The 22,146-nt window shown below is 39.8% G+C and overlaps 2 protein-coding genes across 4 annotated transcripts in view; one reads left to right on the top strand and one right to left on the bottom strand.

Moving 5' to 3' along the window:
- Positions 1–22,146, top strand: part of cacna2d3a (calcium channel, voltage-dependent, alpha 2/delta subunit 3a) — a 182,387-nt gene that overhangs the window by 135,908 nt on the left and 24,333 nt on the right. For all 3 annotated transcript variants that reach the window (XM_064298291.1, XM_064298290.1, XM_064298289.1), the window contains 6 exons: positions 66–111; positions 476–573; positions 1,101–1,194; positions 1,572–1,667; positions 2,145–2,266; positions 4,434–4,511. In XM_064298291.1, coding sequence (XP_064154361.1) covers positions 66–111; positions 476–573; positions 1,101–1,194; positions 1,572–1,667; positions 2,145–2,266; positions 4,434–4,511 — 534 coding nt within the window. The remainder of the gene's footprint in view (positions 1–65; positions 112–475; positions 574–1,100; positions 1,195–1,571; positions 1,668–2,144; positions 2,267–4,433; positions 4,512–22,146) is intronic.
- Positions 6,197–16,547, bottom strand: LOC135234102 (leucine-rich repeat and transmembrane domain-containing protein 1). The gene is made up of 3 exons (XM_064298298.1): positions 16,122–16,547; positions 12,320–12,916; positions 6,197–9,546 (listed from the first exon to the last, which is right to left on the bottom strand). Exons 1-3 carry the CDS (start codon positions 16,126–16,128, stop codon positions 9,101–9,103), a joined length of 1,050 nt encoding a protein of 349 aa, XP_064154368.1. The 5' UTR covers positions 16,129–16,547; the 3' UTR covers positions 6,197–9,100.

Genomic DNA, 22,146 nt, shown 5'->3' with positions numbered 1-22,146 from the left:
TCTGCTATTTTGAAGTGCAGTTTACACAGCTCCCCCTCTAATGTGGATGTGAATTCCTGTTCTAGGGCTCCATGACCTGGAACACCCAGATGTGGCTCTGGCAGATGAGTGGTAAAAACACAGTGTTATATGTCTGTGGCTGTGTGTGTGTGTGTGTGCGTGTGTGTGTGTGTGTGTGTAGGTGTGCGTGTGCGCGTGTAAGTGTATGTGTCCGTGTGGATGTGTGTGTGTGTGTGTGTGCATGTGTGTGTGTGTCTGTGCACATGTGTGTGTTTGTATGTGTGTGTGAGCGTACGTGCATGTATACATGTGTGTGCGTTTGTATTCATCATGTTTTGTGCATGTGCATGTGCATGTGCATGTGTGTGAGACAAACATGGGGTGACGGGGGGCAGGGTTGCACTTAGTTTTCTGGATGCTAGTAAACTGCTGTTTTTGAGTCGGGCTAACTTCCTTTTTGGGTTTGAAATGATAGGACGTATTGCAACACTGACGAGCACCCGGAACATCGCTACCTGTCTCAGATAGAGGCCATCAAACTCTACCTCAGCGGACGAGAGCCACACCTGAAGTGTGAGTTTGGTGCCTTAAGATTAATTCGCTCATTCACTCACTGTGTTCTTGTTCCCACACAACTGCTGTCAAACCACTGGAAGCTCAAATAGTGACATTTCGCTCACACTCATTCAGGAATTAAATAACATAGTCAATCACTCACATTTTAAATCATTCACCCTCTCACTCTCCTTTACTATTTTTTCAGTCATTCCTCACTCTATTCATGCTGTCATAGTCCTTGCTGTGTCCCGATGTAATTTTCTGTCACCATCGGCATCTGCTATAGTTTGATTTGTTTTACTTTGCATGTATCCCTGGTTGAATTTTAAGAGAGCTTATGTTTATCGAAAGTTCTAGTGTTTTTTGAATACTGATTCGTATTTTCTATTATGCTCATGACTCATTCATGCATTACCATAATTAGACGTTCTGTTTCTGGCTTTCATGCATATGCTGTGATTGAACCAGCATATGAAAGAGGCTGGAAGAGGTCTCCCTGAAAAACATGTATGAATTGTCTCCGGACTCTGCTTTTGTTGCAGGTGACAAGGAGCTGGTCCAGGAAGTGCTATTCGATGCTGTAGTGACAGCACCACTTGAGGCCTATTGGACCAGCCTAGCTTTAAACAAATCAGAGTGCGTATATATCTCTTCACCTTTTCTGTGCTATTACATCCTGAGCAGGTGCTAATACTGTCACGAACAAATGTTCTGGAATGGGAAGCTAAAATGTGGCCTAAAATGTGCTTTTACTGGAGCAGAACCAATTGATTTACTATAACAGTGCCTTGTGACGGATGCAGCCTCAAGTGCTCAGTGTGCTCAGCCTGTCTGTAACCAGATATAGCACAGGAAGTGGCATGGTGGGGTGGGTTACTGATGCGGCACCTATTTGTGTGTAATAATGAGGAGTTTCCACTGCGCAAATGTCTCTTCCTGTAGGCGATATTCCATGTGTTCATTCAAATAGAAATGGCCAGAAGTACCTGATTATTCCTTTTCATTATTGTAAGGAATTCGGACAAGGGTGTGGAGATTGCCTATCTGGGCACTCGGACGGGACTTTCCAGGATAAACCTGTTTGTGGTCCCTGAGCAGCTGACTAATCAGTGAGTATAAACTTTATTCCATCGTTCTGAAATCTATCGGAGTCTGAGTCTTGCTATGGAGAGTAGAATGTTAATGAATGTTGTATTTTTTATGTATTTTATTTGGTGAAAATGGTGATGATGATGATGATGATGAAGGCTGGGATGGTGATTATCATGATAATAATAATGATGATATCTGTGAAGATGATAGCAATCTGTACCCTACCTGATTTGTGCTGTTCTTAAATTATGGCCAAAGAACAAGTGTACTCACTTGTCTAATTGTTAAGTGTTGCATGGCAGCATGTTTGTAAGTAGCACTATGCAAAAATGATTATTTTATTCATTGAATTATGATGTTGATGAAGATGATGATTATGATAATGATGCTTGTTTCTCAGAGTTGTTCCTGTAGTGGTTGTTTAGACCGCATCTCATCAGCTTAACTCCTTTATTTTTCCTTGTTCATCATTCCTGTTTCCTGTCTGTTTCAAGAGACTTCCTCACAGCTGAAGACAAAGAAGGAGTGTTCAACGCTGACCACTTTCCCCTGTGGTACAAGAGAGCAGCGGAGCAGGTCCCTGGCACATTTGTCTACTCCCTCCCATTCAATACAGGTAAATAGACACTTCTACTCTACCCATTCAGAATGCACAGCACACCTTCATTTGCTCTGTCCACTTCAACACACGTAAACACACCTGTGTTAGCTGGACTTTAAATTACATCCACACTGCTTTATAGAACAGTTGGGCTATGATAGTTACAAAGTTACACTTGGTATGAAGTGTGGCATCTGCATCCCGTCCTTCCCCTGAGCACAGGCAAACCCTATTAATATTTTCATTCTACTTTAACACACGTCTAAAACTGCATTTACAATTTTCCACAAGTTAATCTATCTTTGACTCATTCATTCCCCTTCAAAGCGAGAAAGCACATCTTTATGGTTGCTTTCTTCAGTTCAACACAGATCTGCACCTTCCTCCTTAACACTAATTAGCACCATCTCAGTTTATCATTTAATGAGCATTAATTTACAGTTGTCCAGATGTTTTCACCATAAAACCCATTGGCTATGATTGCATTTCTCTGATTCTTGAAAATACAGTATTTGTATGCAGAATTTATTATTATTTACTGGTAGTAGAATGATCCATTTGAACAGTTAAGCATCAGAGAGTTTTTCTCTTTCTTAATAGACTTATTAGAAGTTAGACATTTTAACTTTAAAAGTGAAATCAAATAGAGAAGCTTTTTAGTACTTAATGTTCCAAGTAACAACATTATCGGAATGACCTCTACCTTCTCTGGTACGGCCTGCTGAAGACTGTATCTGTGCAGCTGTCAGATGGGGTTCAGAAGGTCTCCTCTACCTAAGGCTTATCTCTGTTCTTCCACAGCTCATAATTAATGTGCCCCACTTTTTCCTAAAGTACAGGGAGGGGGAATTTGAATGAAGATTGGGATCATTACTTTGAGCTGCTCTGCTAGCCTCTTTATCTGAGTCACTTTTTAAAATTTATTTATTTATTTTTTTACATTTTTTCGATCTTCTGACTCTTCACATCCCAAGCATTTCCACATGTGTACATCAATCACAAACACCACAGTAAAATATACAAGTTCTCTGACCCTCTGTGAGCACCTTCGCCACTTACCGTCTGTATATAAATGGAAATTTGCTAACCCTTTACCGGCTAAGGTTTACCTTTCCATATGGCATACCTCATCCAGTAATCCAGACACATACAGCCAGAGATGATTGAAATTATTTAGATGCTTTATTAATGAATAACATTTTGGTTAAGAAAACATGCTTTACAATACTTTTTTTGTAGTTATAGCATTTGTTGTGGTGAGCTTAGCTCAAACCATTCACTTTGGACTCAAATGTATGCCTTTCTTGTTTAATTCCTTGTGAAATTTGGCATGAATAGATGTTGGCTTAAACACACTAAAGGTCAGAAATGAAAACTGATGTGACGGCTTTCATTATTATGCAGAGAGGAAAAGTGAAAAGACAGAAAATGGAAAATGCCATTTGCCTTTATTGGTCTTATTTTCATTGCTACAGAAATAGAAAGTAAATCTTCTAAATGTGAGACTGAGCCGTCAAAGGTAGATAACATCCATGCCAACTCTATTCCAGCGGCACAACAGAGGCATTCAGCTGTATTAAGATCCTGTCTTGTGTATGGCTCATTGTTCTCCTCTTAAAGCCTTACACCACTACTCTTACGGTGGCATCTACTTCCTGTTGAGGTGATGCATACAATTCAAGCCATTATATAAATTCCCCTCATAGCTCTCGGCTGAATGGGTGCTGCAGATTTATCACCGTCTACGGGAAGCGTTAACGCATTTTTAAAAATGTATTTATAATATGCGCAATACAAGTAATGCAACCAAGCATGCTTTTATTGTAATTTGTGTTGTGTTTGAGATCATACTTTAGATTTGATACAAAATGGAACCTTATGATTTCAGACCTTTTCAGTAAATCTGAGAAAAGGGTGCCATCTTATGGCTAAAAGGAGAAGTTTGCTCCTAGAGACGGGCTGAGATCCAGCTGTTTCAATCAAAATCAACGACTGGGTGTTGATCAAGCCTTAATTATGGAAGAGGAATTCAGAAATTGAAGGCTTTTGGTACATGTCCATTCTTAGTGGTTCCAAACATATTGTTGCCAAATGTGCAGCAGCTGATCCAATCAAGCAGAAATGTGTAAATGGAGATTGTGTTTCGCAGGATTGTAATAGTAACAATGTCCTGTTTTAACAGGGTCTGAAAACAAAAGTGTGGTGTTGGCCAGTACTGCTATCCAGCTCCTTGATGAAAGGAAGTCCCCTATTGCAGCAGGTAAGCCTCTGTCTTCAAGACAGAAAAGCTCATATTCTCTGCCACCATTTAGAAATCTTCAGGCTGAATCACAGTTTTTACTTTTGTTGAACTAACTGGAGGAGGAACCACAGGAGGCAATGATCCCCAATCGAATGCAAAGGAAAAGCGCTGAGATTCTTTCTGAAATTAGAAGCTCTATGAACGCCATTCAAGGTGTTATGTGGAGCTTATGGTATTTGGCCGTCACGCACCCTCGCAAGCCCAGTAAAGCTCAGTAATGGTCTCTCTACCTTGAGGGGGATTCTCGGCCTGATCGCCATGAACTGCACGCAAGCGGAGAGATTGGGCTCTAGAATTCAAGTACCCTTTTCCAGTGCGGTTGTTGCTCATAAGAAAGAGTTGCTTTGTAATGCAAAACAAAGTGCTTCGTGAAAGCGCTGCACATTTCAGAGCATGGACAGTGTATATTTGTACCCCATCAATGCTCCGTATGTACTGTATATATGGTGTTTTCTTGTCCAGGCCCTTAGAAAAAGAGACAATCTCAACTAGGTTCTCTGATAAATAAAGTATGAATAAAATAAAAGAAAAAAAATTATATCTTAGTGCTTGCATAGAAATGCTTTTCACATTTTAAGACAGCTAATAATTACTTGTGTGCATAGTATAGTGCACATTAGGAAAACAAATTGGCCAATTACCTTGATATCTAGATATGTGCATAAAACCCGCATAAAATATTATCTTTATTTGGGCAAATGTTTCTTGGAATGAAAATAGTGAATATTTGGGAAAAAATATTGTTCACTTAAAAATATGGTTTATATAAAATGTTTGTGCAGTTATCATGATGCACCTTATAATTTAGTAGTGTTTCAATACACCTCCTGCCATTGCATCTTTGAGATCTCCTTGCCTGAGAGATCTCAGTTGGACTGTGTATGTACGGCTGTGTTGTGATGTGGTTCTGTGACCTGTCTCTTGTCTACCTGAGTTAACCTTGAGACTGTGCCAGTCTGGCTGGGAGCCATGCGGCAAAACATTCCCCTCAGATTCATGCTCTCAGATTCATGCTCTCATCTCCCTGCGCTCCGGTCGCTAGCTCACTGGTGCTACTGTCGCCGTGCGGCAGAGCTGACGGCTGTGTGCGAGATGCAAATAAGGGCTTCTTGTACTTTTATTATCGTTGCATTAATGTCGGCGTGAATGGTTTTCTGCCTGACTGAAGAGGAGGTCTGCCTGCAGCCGTGGGCGAGCTGAGAGGGGGCCATCATGCGAGGCGCTGGGCTCCGGCGAACCAGAAGGACGCGAGGGCAGGCGATCTTTGCATGCCTTCCTCTTCCTGTAACCGCTCCGAAAATAGAAATGTGTTTGGGGATGCTTCTGCACACAACTGCTGAGAGGATAATTAATGTCCGCCTGTAAGACTAGCTTTTGTCCTTCCCGGTAGTGTCGTGTTTTATTTTGTCATTGGCTCCTAATTCTGTGATGCACTATCGCGAGTTGACTTGTTTATGAGGACATCGCGGCCACCGTTCTTATATTAGCACATGGAGTTCTGCCATCGAACAACAGCTCCATAAAGATCTCTATGTGCATATGGGTGACCTGGAAAAACATCCTCTGGAGAAAAGAATTACTATTAAATCTGGGGAATTTTATTCCAGAACACAATTAAAATATATATGAAAGAAGGGACAAGATTAGTTTTCTTCAGTATGATGTTTTATTCTTTAATTGTAAATGCATGGATTTGTTAAGAGTATGATAGACAGACATAGAGAGAGCAGAACTATATTCACTAGTGGGAGAGTGGAGTACGGAAACTGAGATGGAGAGAAAGAGGGAGAGGGAGAAAAGAGGATTAATGTACAGTGTCTGAATCCATTCACATGAAAACAATGTTAGAAGTGGTGGCCAGGGGGCAGCCAGGCTAGGTTGGCACAGAAGGCACCGTCTTAGACATCTGGGCAACACCATAATGTACTCAGAAACAAACCTGGCACTGCACACTGCAAACAAAACTGCACACAAAATGGAGCACAAAATATGATATGGCCCTCACAGTACTGACTGCAAAACAGAAAAAATATTCAGGTCTCGCACAATATGGGGAAACAATAGCCTGTTACTCTGTATTGGTATTATACATAGCAATTTAAGAAAATGCTTTGATACTAGTTGTTTCTTCTATACAATCAAATTGTAATTTAGGTGGTCATTGGGAGTATTTTTACTCTAATATATAGTTTTATTAGCAAATAACATAAATATTCTGCAATAATTTTATTCAACACAAATTGTACATCATAAAAAGGACTAAGAGGTGGTGAAAATATTCACCTTCAACAAAACCATTTATTTAAAAATACATATGATTTCAATAAGGATTTCAATACTTGCACAATGTTGCATGAATGACTATGCAAATAGACAAATGAATTTACAAACCATGACGTATCATAGCGTGGATTTCAGGGCTAATGAAGCATAGCATTTCAATGAGGATTGCTGCTCCATCATCCTAGATTGCACATAGTGTTAGGCCATTTTTATGGCTTCATTGAACTTCATTGGATAAAATCTTCATAAAGCTGGACCATGAATGCCCATCTGCCTGAGTGCACTTGTGTGGCATGAATATTCAGTATCATTAACTTAATTCGACAGCTCAATGACATCATACCAAGAGAAATGCAGCCACTGAGCCATGTGTAGTGTTGCCGTGGCAATTTAAATCGCAGAAAGACCTGGAGGTATTCATTCCTTTTGTTTTGCATGCAGGAGATTGTTACAACCTCCAGAAACCACCAAATATACCATTAGATCAAGCATGCGTTGTCACAGGCTGCTTGCTCAGTTACTGTTGATGTTTTACAATGTATTGTTCAATATGCCTAATAAAAGATATTACTGATATTTCTAATTATTATCAGAGTGCAGAAGGCTAGAATGTTTTTCTGTACACAAAGGTTGTGACTGGGTGGAAGGGTGCTAGAAATGATAGATAGCAGTGTGATCAGGCCCCTCAGATTTTTTGCTCTGTTATTCTCGCTCAATCTGTCCAGTGGACTGCAGGCCACTTATAAATATTGTCATTTGTGCAGATACTGATGTGTTCTATATCATTTCTGGCTTTCCCCCTCAGGGTTGATCTTGATGTAATGGTTTTGAGAAACACTGAGTGACCCAATGTATCATTTTAAGAGTCTGTCTCAGCCCATCACGTCTCAAATTTTCTTTCAGATTTCATAAACAAAAAGGTTTAACTGAAAAATTGACATAAAAGTCAAAGAGGGGGAGGCTGTGCACACTGGCGTGGTTATGCCTCTTCAGAAGCAATTCCAACAATTATAATTCACACAATGCAGTATGGTACTAAGTCTAAACAATCTAATCTCGCATGGCAGACCACGTTCAGGGTGGGATTGTCTTTAATAGTCATTGCACATTCGGCCTGTAATCTTTCTGCCCTTTGTTTAATCTATAGGGGGCTTTCGCTCCACGGTTATATAAAACGGATAATGCTGTCTCTCCATTCACTGGGATTCTGAATCATTTTGTACCTCGTTGTTAATTTTCCCTGGCCCGGTCGATGTTTTCTCCTGTAGCTGGGATGTTCTCAGAGTTAACATCATTATTATAAACATGTTGCTGTGCGTGGCCATCTGCGAAGCTCGCAGTTGGCATGCTTCCTTGCGTTTTTACTGTATTTGAGAGTATTGTGCCAGGGGTGGGGTTAGGAAAACAAACGAATCCCTGAATCTATGTTTTAAGGAAAAATGTTGGGATTCAAAATACCCTCTCAAATCCAAACCCCCCAAAACCCCCACTGCTTGCCTGCAGAAAATATACTCCAGTCGCAGTCGCTGCTTAATTAGACCTTAAACCTGGTTGTGCTAAACAGATCAGAATGACTTTAAGTCTGTCCAGAGGTCAAGAGTAAAGAACATCCAGTGCAACGTTAGAGCTTTCAGGAGCCGTTTACCTTCAAGGATTTTCCCTGTAAATTCATCCTTTAGTGCATTAGAAAAATGGAATGGATTGAATCATTTATATTTATCTTAGACGTGGTAAACCACAGATGGTTTCTCTTGATTTTTAAATTACAGGTCTATGGACAACTGTCAGTCCAATTGTTTTGGTATGTGTAAGTTTGTATGCTGTTGATAGATTAGAGGATTTTCCTTGAGGTGTCTTATGATAGGATGAGGTATAAATATTTGCTTCACAATCCTGACTGCCCTTCAGTTTTGTATCTTTTGGGTGTTAGATCGCTATCTATTAAAATAGATATGCACATACTGTCATTGTACTGTCAAGAACAGGGCAATTGTGATTCCATAAACTGACATCAACATTCATCACAGTGTTATGTCTCTTGGACGAGAGAGCTGGTGTAAGAGTCAAGTCTTGGTAGACACTTTGTTTAGTGTATAACTGCAGTTTCCAAAAAAGCACCTCCGATCGCATTAGGCTGATATACTACACAGCCCATGAGGCAGTTCTGAGCAATAAGGATTAGCTTGATGGGTACATATGTATTCCTGTACGCTATCTATGGTATGCAGACTTGTATGTAGTTCCTACGCGTTTGAAGGAGAGCCTCATGGCACAGAGCTGTCCAGCGGCTCCTTCTCCTCTGTGCTCCCGTTCTCTTCCGAGGGGGCCGTCTGCTCCACCGTCTTCAGCTCCCGCTGGTACTTGGCCGTGATGGCGGCGTAAGCGCAGCCGTAGATGGCGGCGGTGAGCATCATGAGGCAGACGATGCCGCAGACCACGCCGGTGATGACCACCGTGGCTATGGCGTGCCGCAGGTTGGCCGGCCGCGGCCGCTGCTTGGACTCGCACTCGGGCGGCCCCTCGCGAGGCCGCTCGCCCAGGCCGTGGGTGTGCAGGTGCCGGTGCTCGGCATCCAGGTGCTGGATCTTGGCAAACAGGTAGTTGTAGTTGGTCGTCAGGCAGGAGTGGAACAGTTCGTAAGGGACCCTTTGGAGGTCTCGCTCCTTCAGGTCTTCGGGTTTTGCACACCTTATTTCGTCAATCTTTCCCCCTGCAATGGAAGAAGGTGAAGCAAAAAAGAAGACATTTAAATGAATGTGGACTTTAGGTAAACGCATGTTATGGCAGTAAACCAAACCTTTTAATGAGCAAATATTCAAACTGTAAGCTCAGTACCACACACAAGCTCTAGCCAAGCCTTTATTTACAGATACTGATTTTAGCCACATGAAGTCAGTCCATGTCCTCTAGGGATGTCATCAGATCCTCACACAAGACTAGACGATGACTAATACACCTCTGTATTACTTAGGGCATAGCCTGCGACCAGGGGAGATAAAAACTGTTTGTCCTTGTCAACCACGGTTTGAAGCTAAATACTCAGATGTTAGTGTGTACACTTTCTAGAAAGGACGTTGAACCAGATATGTTAGCGCCAGGATTAAAATGACTGTCTTGGCATAAAGCTTTTCAATGTAGTTAGGTGTGAAATCTCTTTCTGAAACATAATTATAGTCCTTTCAGCAGTGGTTAATTGTGCTATTAATTATCTTGCTTCACTTGATGGCAGTGAAATACAAAAGGTAAAGCATAATTAATGAGAACAAGATGCATCATCAAGTCTCTGCAATTATTTCTGGAACTATGTCTTTAAAGCCAAGCAAGGACAGCTGAAAGAAAAGCCCAAATATAATAAACTCTTAAGTTGGCAGCAGGACGGCTGTTCCCTTGTGAAATGTTTTTTTTATTTTTTTTATCACACAGTTCATCAGTATGTATATATTAAATTATCTATCATAAGCATTCATTTGAATTTCAAACCAAGAACCATTTTTGGAAAAAAAAAAAAATGCAGCACATTGAAAATATAGGTCAGCAATATGCCGTGCTGTTATAGTCCTCTGCAACATATACTTGTGTCAGTGATAAACAGATCTGTCCTGTGGCATAATAATAATTCAGTACAATAATTAGCATTTCTAGAATCATTCAGTGAAATTTTGTGGAATTAAAAAAAATTCTTATAGGCTTCATTGGTTGATAAAATCCTACCCTGAGAATGCAGTGATATCTGGGAATACTGGCAGTGTTAGAGAATTGCACATAAAAACAAAATCTCAGAAATAATGACATAAAAAATACCATTAAATAGCTTGCTTAGGATCCACATTTTTACAACTTGTTATGTAGGAAAACTGAGGTATAATACCTTTTTAATACATCATAAATAAGGACAGGGCAGTATTCTCCCATTTCTTTCTTTGATCATGGTGACAAAGAAAAGAGTTAATGTATCAGATTACAGTGACAGCTGCAGTGGGGAGGCATCCACATCACTCAGTTGATGAAAATCATGTGTTCAGATTCCAGCCCTGTCCAGGCTGTTGTAATTGGTTGGCACTAGCAGTTTTAATCTGTCATCCAAACTGCATTCCATTTGAAAGAGGGGGTGCAGTGGGGTGCTTGCAGTTATGTGGTTTACACTGCATTTGCTCTCTGACCACGCAAAAAAAAGTATGTTGGGCAGTGCTGTATGAAGGCCACTTTGTATGTTGTGTCACACAGCACATGCAACAAGGTTATTATTGGTCAAAAGTTTGGGCTAGACCTGGGGTGACAGCTCTTCTTTACGCTGGTAAATCAATTGTTACACTGAATTCATGTGGTTGACCATGTGCCTGAGATACTCTGCACTTCATTATGCAGAGTTTGACATAACACTGTGGCTCGAGGGCCAATCCCAGCTCTAACCATTTCATCGCATATGTTTTCATTTACTGAATCTCAGTCAAGCATATCTAATGTTGTATCAATAGTGAACATGTTTTCCTTGAATTTTCTTATTGTTAAAACCTAAAGCTAGACTTTTAAAAAATCCTCTGTTTGCATCTATATGTTTTCATTTTTGGAAAAGGGAACAGCGGACTGTAGTGAGCAGTTTTTTTGATGTTTCTATGATTTGAGCTTCTTCTCACCCAATCAGATAACAGGACATAAAAAATGGACATAAAACATAAAACTGATGCTTAATCATGCATCTGTTGCTATTTCCTGCATTTCCATATATCACAGTGGTCATTTGTTTCAGAATAGGGACAAGCATCGGACATTAGCATATGCTATAAATGCTGTGATACATTGCATTGGATATTGTTTGTCAATAAGCTATGTTTAAATGTATCTGTCCCTATCAAATAAACATTAAATAAATAAATAAATTACAAAGCAAAATCCGAGGAGATATTGGTACAGTTTGGAAAATGTGACTGTACGATCCCACTTTCCAAAGGGTATGAGGGTATTGAGTATGCATACGAAGCAATACACTACACAAAAGCCCAGATTTTGTATTAGGTTTTGCCATTGTACTGTCTGATCTTGATTTCTGAACATTACTTACAGAATGCATCTGCCATTGATGGTTCCTACTATTGATATTCATGTCTACTGCCAGCAAAGTGAAGCTATCTACTTAGCAGTCATGTACATATCTATTCAAAATTTCTACCACTGGGAAGAGATACATTTCTGTGGCCAGTTAACAGCTGTCTTTGTCATTCCTAAGAACAAGGCTCTTTTCCACAGGATTCCGAGAAGTGACATTTGGTGCAGACAGGATATACCCCTCTGTGGTTGGACTGTTCTGATGTAGTTTGTGACATTGTGTCACACTATCTACGCAATATCACTTCATGATTTTCCCTCTGCAGATCAGTATTGCAGGGTTCTCCAAGTTACTTTTACCTGCAGCAGCTTAGAATAGAGATGATTTACATACTGAGAAGGTGAGGGCTTTTAAAACTGCCTCAAGGTGGCATCATTACCTTTGAAGAGGAAGGTCTCCAGCCACAGCTTCAGACCGATGAGCTGGCAGTCGCACTTCCACGGGTTGCTGTGGAAGAACAGGGCCTGCAGTTTGGTGAGAGACTCCAGGAGCCCCCGGTCCAGCCGCTGCAGGCGGTTGTGGCAGAGGGAGAGTGAGGTGAGGTTCCCAACGCTGTCAGCCAGGGCTGCAGGCAGGCCAGCGATGCTGTTGTGGGACAGGTTGAGCTCCGAGAGGGTCCTGACGGGGTTGAAGAGGCGCCGGTCGATCTCGCGGATGGAGTTGTTGGCCAGGTTGAGCACTAGCAGGCTGCGAAGGCCCTGGAAGCTGTTGGCGGAGATGCTGGTGATGGAGTTGTTGGCCAGGTTCAGCACGCGGAGCAGCGGGGTCTCACGGAAAGCCATAGAGCCCAGGCCCCGGATGCGGTTGTTCTGCAGGTACAGCTCCTGGGTGTCCAGCTGCAGCCTCCGTGGGATGTCGTACAGGCCCCGCCCCCGGCAGTCCACTACTTTGGTCTTTGGGTTACACTCGCACTCCTTGGGACACGCAGCGGTGCACTGGGTCACCAGGATGGCTAACAGACACCAAAAAATTCCCCCTGCTCAGAAAAGAATTGGGTTGCTATCACTGTTATTGCTGCCTTTCATTTTGTAACTATCATTGTTGAGATAACTATAGATTTAATTGATAATAATGGTTTTGTGTGTGTTCATACACCATAATCAGTTGATGACTGATAATAAATACACTGGGCCATTATGTGTTAACTAATGGGATTTACTTTTATCTGAATTGTGATATTTTGAGGTTCATTTTAGAATTTAATTGCATTTTTTAATTAGCAAAAGGCAATAGCTCTCCCTTCATTGTTTTCTTTAAAAAGAGGCTGTCTGTCCATATTGTACTTTTACAGAAGTCTTGGCAGAAGAGTCCAGAATGGAATGTGCAACAAATATGGTGGAATGCTAGATATATTGTCGATTGTGGAACAGATGTCTACATTGCTTTTCATTCCAAACTGTGGATTTTGTTGGACACTAGAACTACTGTATGGTAATTGATGGAATTCTATCTGTAGAGTGTAGTCTGGGGATGTTTGTCATATACGTAGGTCCAATTTTCACTAAGTTTCTATATATTTTTGAAATTGCTTAACCTAGCATCATTGTTTTGCAATAAATACATTTTAAAAAGTAACTTGTAGCTAGATCATCTATTTTCTCCCACTATAACCACTGTGTATCAACTTGATTCACTGTGAGTAGTATTAACATACTTTGGATATGAGGAAATGTCATAATTGGCTCACGTCAAATACGATTACTGCTATTAGTATATTATGTTGCTGGTGCTATAATTTGTGACTATGAAGGTTAATTGAAGCATTTTTCACTCTGCTGCTGGCACTGTTCATTTACACATTTCCATGCGTTTGACATTCAGGAGCTTTTCCTAGCTCTTTGTGTCACTGAGAGAAGAATCTTTCATGGGATTAGCATATAGAATTCTGTTCAAGGGCAAACCAGTGACTTAGAATGCACTCCCTTTGGAAGAATTCCTCTCAAAAATATATGGTCTATTTTTTGTTCTCTGGGTCTCTATGGTATATGTTTTAGCCCTGAGATGAAAATTCCATATTATTTATCATGGTGGTTGCCATATTCTCTCATATGAACAAGTTCAACACAGCTGGTTAATATTGTGCGTGAATAATGGAGTTGTAGAATTTTGGCATTGCTGCAAACTGTGGTAAACTAATCTTGCCGTCTGATAGTCAAAACACACATCAGGGCAGAAGCTTAAACCTGACCACTTCGTGATTATACTGCAAAGTGATTATACTATCCATCCATATTGTACGACTCCTTTTTAGAAATGTTTTGAGAGTGTGACCCAAATAGGTGTTTTTATGATTACAATGAACTTGGAATTGGATTGGATTGGAATACAAGCATGTATCATGTCTCTGTTGATATTTACAGTTGTCAGTATGACTTCACTTAAAGTTACATGAAAATTAGATTTTATTATTTTATTATATAATAAATTATAATACATTATAATACGGACAACTATGGCAATTATAAACAATTTTTTATAAAATAGTTGTAACACTGCTTAAATAGATTGTGTAAAACAGTGTCATTTTGATTCAAAATGCTTCTGCACGAACAACCTCAGCGAAAGATGGCTAACTACATTACATATTATATCTGTCAACATTTTTTTGACATCTATCTTTTACCCTGTATTAATGCTGAGTCAAAAATCCATAAGCTCCATAAATAGTTCAGGCATTACTCAAAATGAGGAAAAATTCACCACAGTTACCTTAAAATTTAAAAACAAAAAAAAATCAGTGGAAGAAATTATTAAGTGCATGTTATCTTTTAAGTCTTGATGCAAGATGCAGCATACTGTATTCTTGCCATCTACTACTGAACTATGATATAAAATGTATTGTATAACAAAGTACAAGTACCTTTTGCATATATACAGTAAAGATAATGATAAAAATAAGTTTTCTTGGTTAAATCATTGGCCATCAAGCCATATTATGCAGCAGCCTACTGCTGTAGTTTTGTATGTGTCATATTTAAATGATCAAAATGGGCCATTCATTTTAAATAAATTCATTTAAAAATAGCTTTGTTTAGGTTATTACACAGAGGGGGTATTGATAGGGGTCCACTACTGTGAGCTGGGGTTAAGTTTACGCAGTTGAAAAGTGATATGTTCTCTTAGGCTACTGGAAGTGGAAGTGAGGGTGGGAACATAGAGCAGAAGCTTCATGCTGTAATGGTCATGCTAAAGGTCAAGGGGTAAGTATGTTTGCAAGTATTTTTCAGTGTTTACAGGGGGTTGAGGTTAAAAGGCATTGGTGTGGGGTTAAAGGGCAACATTGTCCAGTCCCTGTGTGACTGCAGCTTGTGTCTTAGAGAGACTACACAGTGTAACAGGATGGATGAAGTATGCAGTAATTCCTTCCTCCCTGTGGATGTATCTCCTTGTGTCTTCCCTCATTATTGCGGCTTTCCTCTCATGTCCCTACCCTGCAACACTACAATTCCACTCTCTGGGTCTCGGTCCGTCAGTATTGGAGCGCTGATCAAGCCCAGGTCAATTACTTGGCGTGAGGAATTCTGGGAAAGTATGCAAAGATTGAGATATTTGCGACCCCAAAAACTGGGCTAGCTTAGCGCTGCAACCGTTATTTTCATACACGACCCTGGCTGCCTCCAGCAAAAACATCTGTTTAGTGGAATAATTAAAGTATTTCATGGGGTGAGCAAGAGGCTACATGATATTCAATACGGCATCATATTGAAGTCATTTCAGCTGTTCAGTGTTTCAGAAGCCATCCTTTAGCTAATAGTTGTAGGAAGTAAATAAGAGTGTTTTGTCTTCGTACGACAATCAGAATACAAATGCCCAGTATTCCGGGCTGAGGGATTTATTATTTCCACAAAGATAAATACATTACTGTCTTATTTCAGTATACAAATCATATAAGAATTATGCAACAACAAGGGGCACAGTACATCCAAAACAACAGTGATGATATCAATATTCCTATTACACATACCATACCACGGAAGCTCCTACTGTTGGTAATATGACTACTGTTGCTGCTACTGCTAGTGCACTACCACTTCTAGTGCTGCAGATATTATAACGCTATAATATGAGGTCCTGCTTATATTACAACCTCCATTGCATATAGTCATAATTATAAAGAAGGCTATGGTCAACTGTCATTTTATACCTGAAGCTCAACCTTTCAAAAATTCTGTTGCTCCTACCTGTCATTGCTGACAGTTCTCTGATGCAAGTCTTTGTATTACACTCGACCCCTTGACTATCGTGGCGTCTGAAGAATGCACTCCTTGGTCAGGTATCAAACTGGTGTTCTCCAGGACAGCTTCATAGATTAGCTTTGCACCCCCATTTTACCCCAGAGGTGTTTGCGTTGCCCCATCTCAGCAGTTAACTTTGGCTTTGGATCAGTTATGTGCTTTGCCAGCCTTTCTGTGAATTGAATCGTGAGGCTTAACTCACTCCCTCCCTCCTCTCTCTCTCTCTCTCTCTCTCTCACTGATTTGTCTCTCACTCTCTCCCTCCCTCTTCTCTCTCTCTTTCTCTCCTGCTCATTCTCTTTCCCTCTTTCCCACTCACTCTCTTCCCCTCTCTCTTTCATTCGCTCTCCCTCCCTCTCTCTTTCACACACTCTTTTTCTCTCCCACTCACTCTCTCTCTCTCTCTCTTTGCCCTTCCTTGGCTCTGCCCAGTGGGCCATACAGTGTGACAGTGTGTCAGCTGCTTCCAGTGGACAGCTGTGCTTTGCAAATCACAATCTAATAGCTCCAGGCTTTAGTTTTTTTCCAATAATCTGTCTTAATTTCAAAAGTAAACAAACAAACAAAAAATCTCATCCTCAGTCCCAGTGTGGTCATTAGTGTCAGGAAGGTCAGATGAGATCACGCGCAGATGATTTCAGACAATGGGCAGAGAGCTAGCAGGGCATGTACATGGTACAGAAAACACACTCTCATGGCACGTTACGTCTGCTTGATGTTGCCTGAGGTGGGAGTTGTCATACTGGCACTTGACAGCTTGTCATGTCACAGGCTCATCATTTCTATGACTTTTGATTGTAAGAGGGAACAAGAGCTTTGCTATTCAGTATCTGTCTAATTCCAGTCCATTACCATGTCATGCCTAGAAGTACTAATGTTCTTTCATTACATTGTGTTCATATGCCCAGTGTGGAATTGTTTACTCTAGTGATGTGGTAATTTTATATAATACTCTTATGATTATTGTGCAAATTTCAGCAGGACAGGATTCACAGTATTTTACACACAGTGCTATCTGAAGCACAGGCTGTGTATGTTGTTCAGCAGTGTTCAGGGAAAAAAATTGGCGAGATTTTTGAAGATGTCCTTTATAAGATGTCCTTATAAAGGTTGCAAATTAATGTACACAGCCACCAAAAAAATAAATAAAAAAATACAAATGTTTGCATTACAGGACATGCACAAGCAGAAATGAAACCCCCTTTCACCTTTGTCACCAAAAAGACTAATCTGAATATGGAATGCATACAGTGCATTGAAAAAACTGAGAAACATAATTATGAACATGCATGTAGGACTGTCTTTGGAAAAGATCAAACTGGACAAAGGTTTAAGGATTGTATGCATCTCTGGGCTGGCTTGGGTTAAATTCAGTGACTGTCACATGAAATTTCTCTCAACTTCTTTAGCACTGGATCAGGATTCAATGCTCATTGAACACAGGTGTGTTTCAGCCATATGTTTGTTGTTTTTTGTGTGCACATTTGACACAAAGGCACAGCATTTTCAACCTTTTTCCTGGAGGCCACAGTCAAAGCTTTTCAGTTTTTTAATTCCCTTCAGTGGGCTAAGAAATAAAAACAGGTTATCTTCCCATATCTTCTGTCTGCATGACAGGATAATGTGAGACAAATTATACTCTAATCCCACTTCACCTGTCTCCAACCCACTTTAACAGACTCTTACTACTGCTTACAGACTCACTTACTTTTGAGTTCTGTATTATATATCAGCATGTGTTCCCGCTGCCAGAAAGGAGTGTTTCTGTGTATTCTATAAATAAACTCTTTGCGCATGGCTATGTGATATAGCCAGTTAATACTGACCTGGACAAAGCTATTAATGACATCAGACAGGGCATTTGCTCCGTTTTATATTGTATACAACCATTCTTTCACCATTTTAACAATTTGCTGGATTTTTTCTTGTTTATATGTAGAAATATTTTTGCCTTATGTCTTGTATCAAGAAAAGCTTTTCCATCTGCCTCTTTACAGTGGCGATGGTTTATTACATATTTTGCAGTAGTGGTTTACTATATATAAGCAGATATTTTCTTGTTTATTGCAGGCTCTGCTGCATATTGTCAGGCACAATATGTGGGTTTTCTGGCAGTATGCACACAATCCATGAGTCTTGAATGGTACAGCTTGTTTGTTTTGTTCAGGATTAGGATTATTCAAAATGTGTAAACTAGGAGGTGAATATGCTTTGATTTTTGCTACAATGAAATGATTAATTAATGTTTTCCGTAGGCTTCAGGACATGACAAATACTTTGATGCAATCACTGGTGCATATGCATGTGACCTTCGTCCCATTAATGTAATCACATCCGGAGATCAAATCCTTAATCCATCGGATTGCATTTCCATCTGTAATCACTTCTACCGGTAATATGAAATGCATTAAATTAGTGGGGCTTTAAATTCAGTATTTCTTTCCCCATACATCAGAAAACTAGTGCGACAGTCTTATTTGCATGCTAGTTTGTGCACAGATTAAATGCTCCTGCACTGACACCTTCTTTGAACCTCTGTGTAATGAAGTGACAGTAATACTCAACAGCTAATCTCTCCTTAAAGTTTCCGCTCTTCTCTTTTTACCGTCTTTCACTTTCTTGCTATTTTGTGTGAGTGGAGTTCTGGCCATTTCACGTAATCCTCACCTGGTCTTCACCACAGTTTTGCAAAAAGTGGAAATAATGAATTTGGAGATAATACTAAAGATGGCCTCCTGTCAACATGCTTATTGTGAACATGTGAAAAGCTAATGCTCTTTTTTTTAACCCAGATCTGGCAGTATTTAATAAAATAATATGTTCTTTGTATGTTCTTTGATGTACTGTTGCATGAGTAATTATCCCTGTGGAAAGGAAAATATGAAAATGAGCCATAAATCAGCGTTAAAGTTCTATCAAGTCCACTGGGGCAGGTTTTTCGCAGTGATATAATGATGAAATCCACTGTATTATTTTGGATAGTTTAAATTTACTTGTAGGCTTCTGTGGTGATCAGTTTTGAAAACCTTAAACTGCCAATGTGTTTGGCGGGCTTTATAGGAAAGACACCACTTCAAATAAAACTTGATAGCTAGATCTGTTCAGTGATGCAGTGATCACCCTGGGCTCAGTGGAAATGGTTTATTAGATTGTCTCACTGTTAATCAGTGTTTAATTGATAGAATGGTTTGAACTCTTGCACGCGGTGAAATAAGCCTGGCGAGAGACTCTCTCTTCTTACAGCTTCAGACTGGCTCGCTAATCCAGTGGGATTATACACTGCGCTATGAGTCCGCTCTGCATTAGACGGACTGCAGCCAGGCCTCTGAAGCCAAGGCTTGGAACATCTGACCTTTCATGTTGATGACATGCATGATATTTTAAGTAACACTAACTCTTAAAGTGTTATTCACTGGAACTTTAAGGGGAGTGGCTGTGGAGGGATGTTGGAACAGATTCTGCACAGTGTAGTCCCCCAGTGAGTCTGCCTTTTTCATTATAGTATCAAGTGAAGAAAGTTTTTTTTTCAGGATAATGTAACCCAGTACGCAAACACCTTGCATGTGTCTCATTGTGCTGCCAAATAGTATTGAATTGCTTGAATGTTATTCCTGTTGAGTTATCCTTGTCACATTAGGTGGTATATTTCATTTTGTTCCATGAAAAAATGCTTGTCTGGTTTTCAGGCCTACGATAGTACCTTTTGTCCATAACTTTGATTAGCAGGTGGTGGCCAGAATAGGGGAGGCATATAATGCTCGATAATTTCATACCTGTCCTGAACCTTTTTTTATTTATTTGAATAATTGATAAGTAGTCAATATACATTGTTGCTCGATTGGTTCTTATATAGTTGCTCTGCCCTGGTGCAATTCACATTAAATTGCTTTAGGCCTCAAATCTATTTACTAACAACAGGGTGGTTTAATGTTATCTGACTCCTGCCCATAATTTAAATTAATTAAACCAAGATTTCTATTACCATAAGAAATTCTCAAAGCCATTATTATTTTCAATGTAAATTATCTACATCTCCTTTGCCATTTGTGGCTCACTCGAACACTCCAACCAACTTGAAACAAACAAAAATGACTAAGCAAATTTACCAACAATGAACAAAACAAAAAAGAAACCTTTTAAATGACCTGCATAATGTATATGTTCCAGCATTAAAATGATCAAAAATGTTTAAATAATGAAATGATTAATGGCTGCATAAAATTGTGAATCAAATGTGAAGACAACATGAGGAGCAGTACAAATATAACATTCTTCTTACAATTATTTTTATTATTATCATTCCCAGTTGAGCTGCTTTACCCTGAGGAAGGTGCATAACCTAAATTTCTTCAGTAAATATCCAGCCATATGAATGGATTGTATGAAAAAGAATGTGAGCTGTGTATGTGTCTCTCTCTGAATCAGAGCATCTGCTATGTGCCGAACATGTTAAATATTTGAACTTGAAGTAGAAATTCTCTGAATTTATCAGTTGTGTCCACCGTCACTGTTCATGACCTGAAATGCTGGAAAGTGCTGATTGTAATGTGTCAACCCCTTAGGGTTATTTTCCTTAATTAGCATCGGTATGTTATGGGTGTCATACTGTGTCCCTTAGTCCCTTATTAAAATAGGAAACACTCATGCTGCTCTCAGTATTTAGTATGCATGTGTGAATCCTGCATGAATATGTGGTGAACAGAGATCCATGGGTCCTGATTTGGGTCTCGCTTTATGAATGGTTCTTGATGTGTTTTAATGACAGTAACAACTCATTATGCTGTGAATTATAGTTGTACATGCAAATAAGTGCAATGCATATGCTGGTACAAAATAACTGATGCTGTATTCATCATCAGAAGGCACACACACACACACACACAACACCTAAACTAAAATTTATTTGGACATGTGCAATCAACATTGCCATCATACTATAGGGTGGTTTACAGTAGTGTGCTCCTTATCAGACCCCCAAAGGAAAACAGATTGTGTTTACAGCGCTGACAGGGTGTAAGCAGAGTTTGATAAAGAGACTATGGCAGTTGCAAAATATTCTACTGGATCAGCATTATGTAAACCTTAGGTTTTCCATAGTACCGTGTAATCATGTTTGGTGTTGCCGGAAAACTGATGTCATATGGAGCATGTTGGTGTCTTTGATGGTGTGGCACAGTGGGCGCTGACTAGGAACACCATTCAAAAGTGAACAATAGGTAATGCCAGTTACCTATGAGTCACATGGTATATTGCTATTATTGAACACGCTGTACAATAAATTGCATTCACTTTAATCTGGCATTCCTCTTTGACTCTTACCACTGCACACCTAGCAGTTTTAAGGTCCTAACATGCACATAGAGCTCAGGACATCTTCACCCAGTAGTCACTCGCCAATACACTACTGCCATAGCAAGATGCACAATTGTATCTTTGCAGGCTACACACACCAGAGGCAAGTCTGCGTCTACCCAGATAGATGGCGATCCATATAGAGCCACACTACTGTAGAAAATGTGCAGTCTCCTTCTGTGTGTAACAGTTAGCACAGAGGAAAGGTTAAACCATTATTTTGGAGTCAGATAACTGACACAACATTAAATGAATCTCTTTCCAGTTGCACCGGGTAAGACTACATGCATTCCTTCACCCCTCAGATACTTCTGCCGTTTGGTGTATGTGAGGGGATTCTTACTAGAATTATCAATATTTAATGTTATTATATAACATTAAATATTGATTATATATAATATTGAAATGTTTTGTGAATACAAGAGTAAAGGCAAATGCTGAAAATACCAATGAGAAATATTTATGAGAAAGACTTAATAATTTCCAAGCAACACACTCTGTATGTTTTTCGGATGTTATTCAGCCTGCAAATCATTTGGACCGTGGAACCTTTGGTTGAAGGCCAAATTCAAGCGTGCTGGAGAACTCTTAATCGGTCATGCCATAAGCTGCATATTTT

The sequence above is a fragment of the Anguilla rostrata genome, chromosome 11 (assembly GCF_018555375.3).
Source record: "Anguilla rostrata isolate EN2019 chromosome 11, ASM1855537v3, whole genome shotgun sequence".
NCBI lineage: Eukaryota > Metazoa > Chordata > Actinopteri > Anguilliformes > Anguillidae > Anguilla > Anguilla rostrata.
This window is presented reverse-complemented; position numbering and strand designations above follow the sequence as displayed.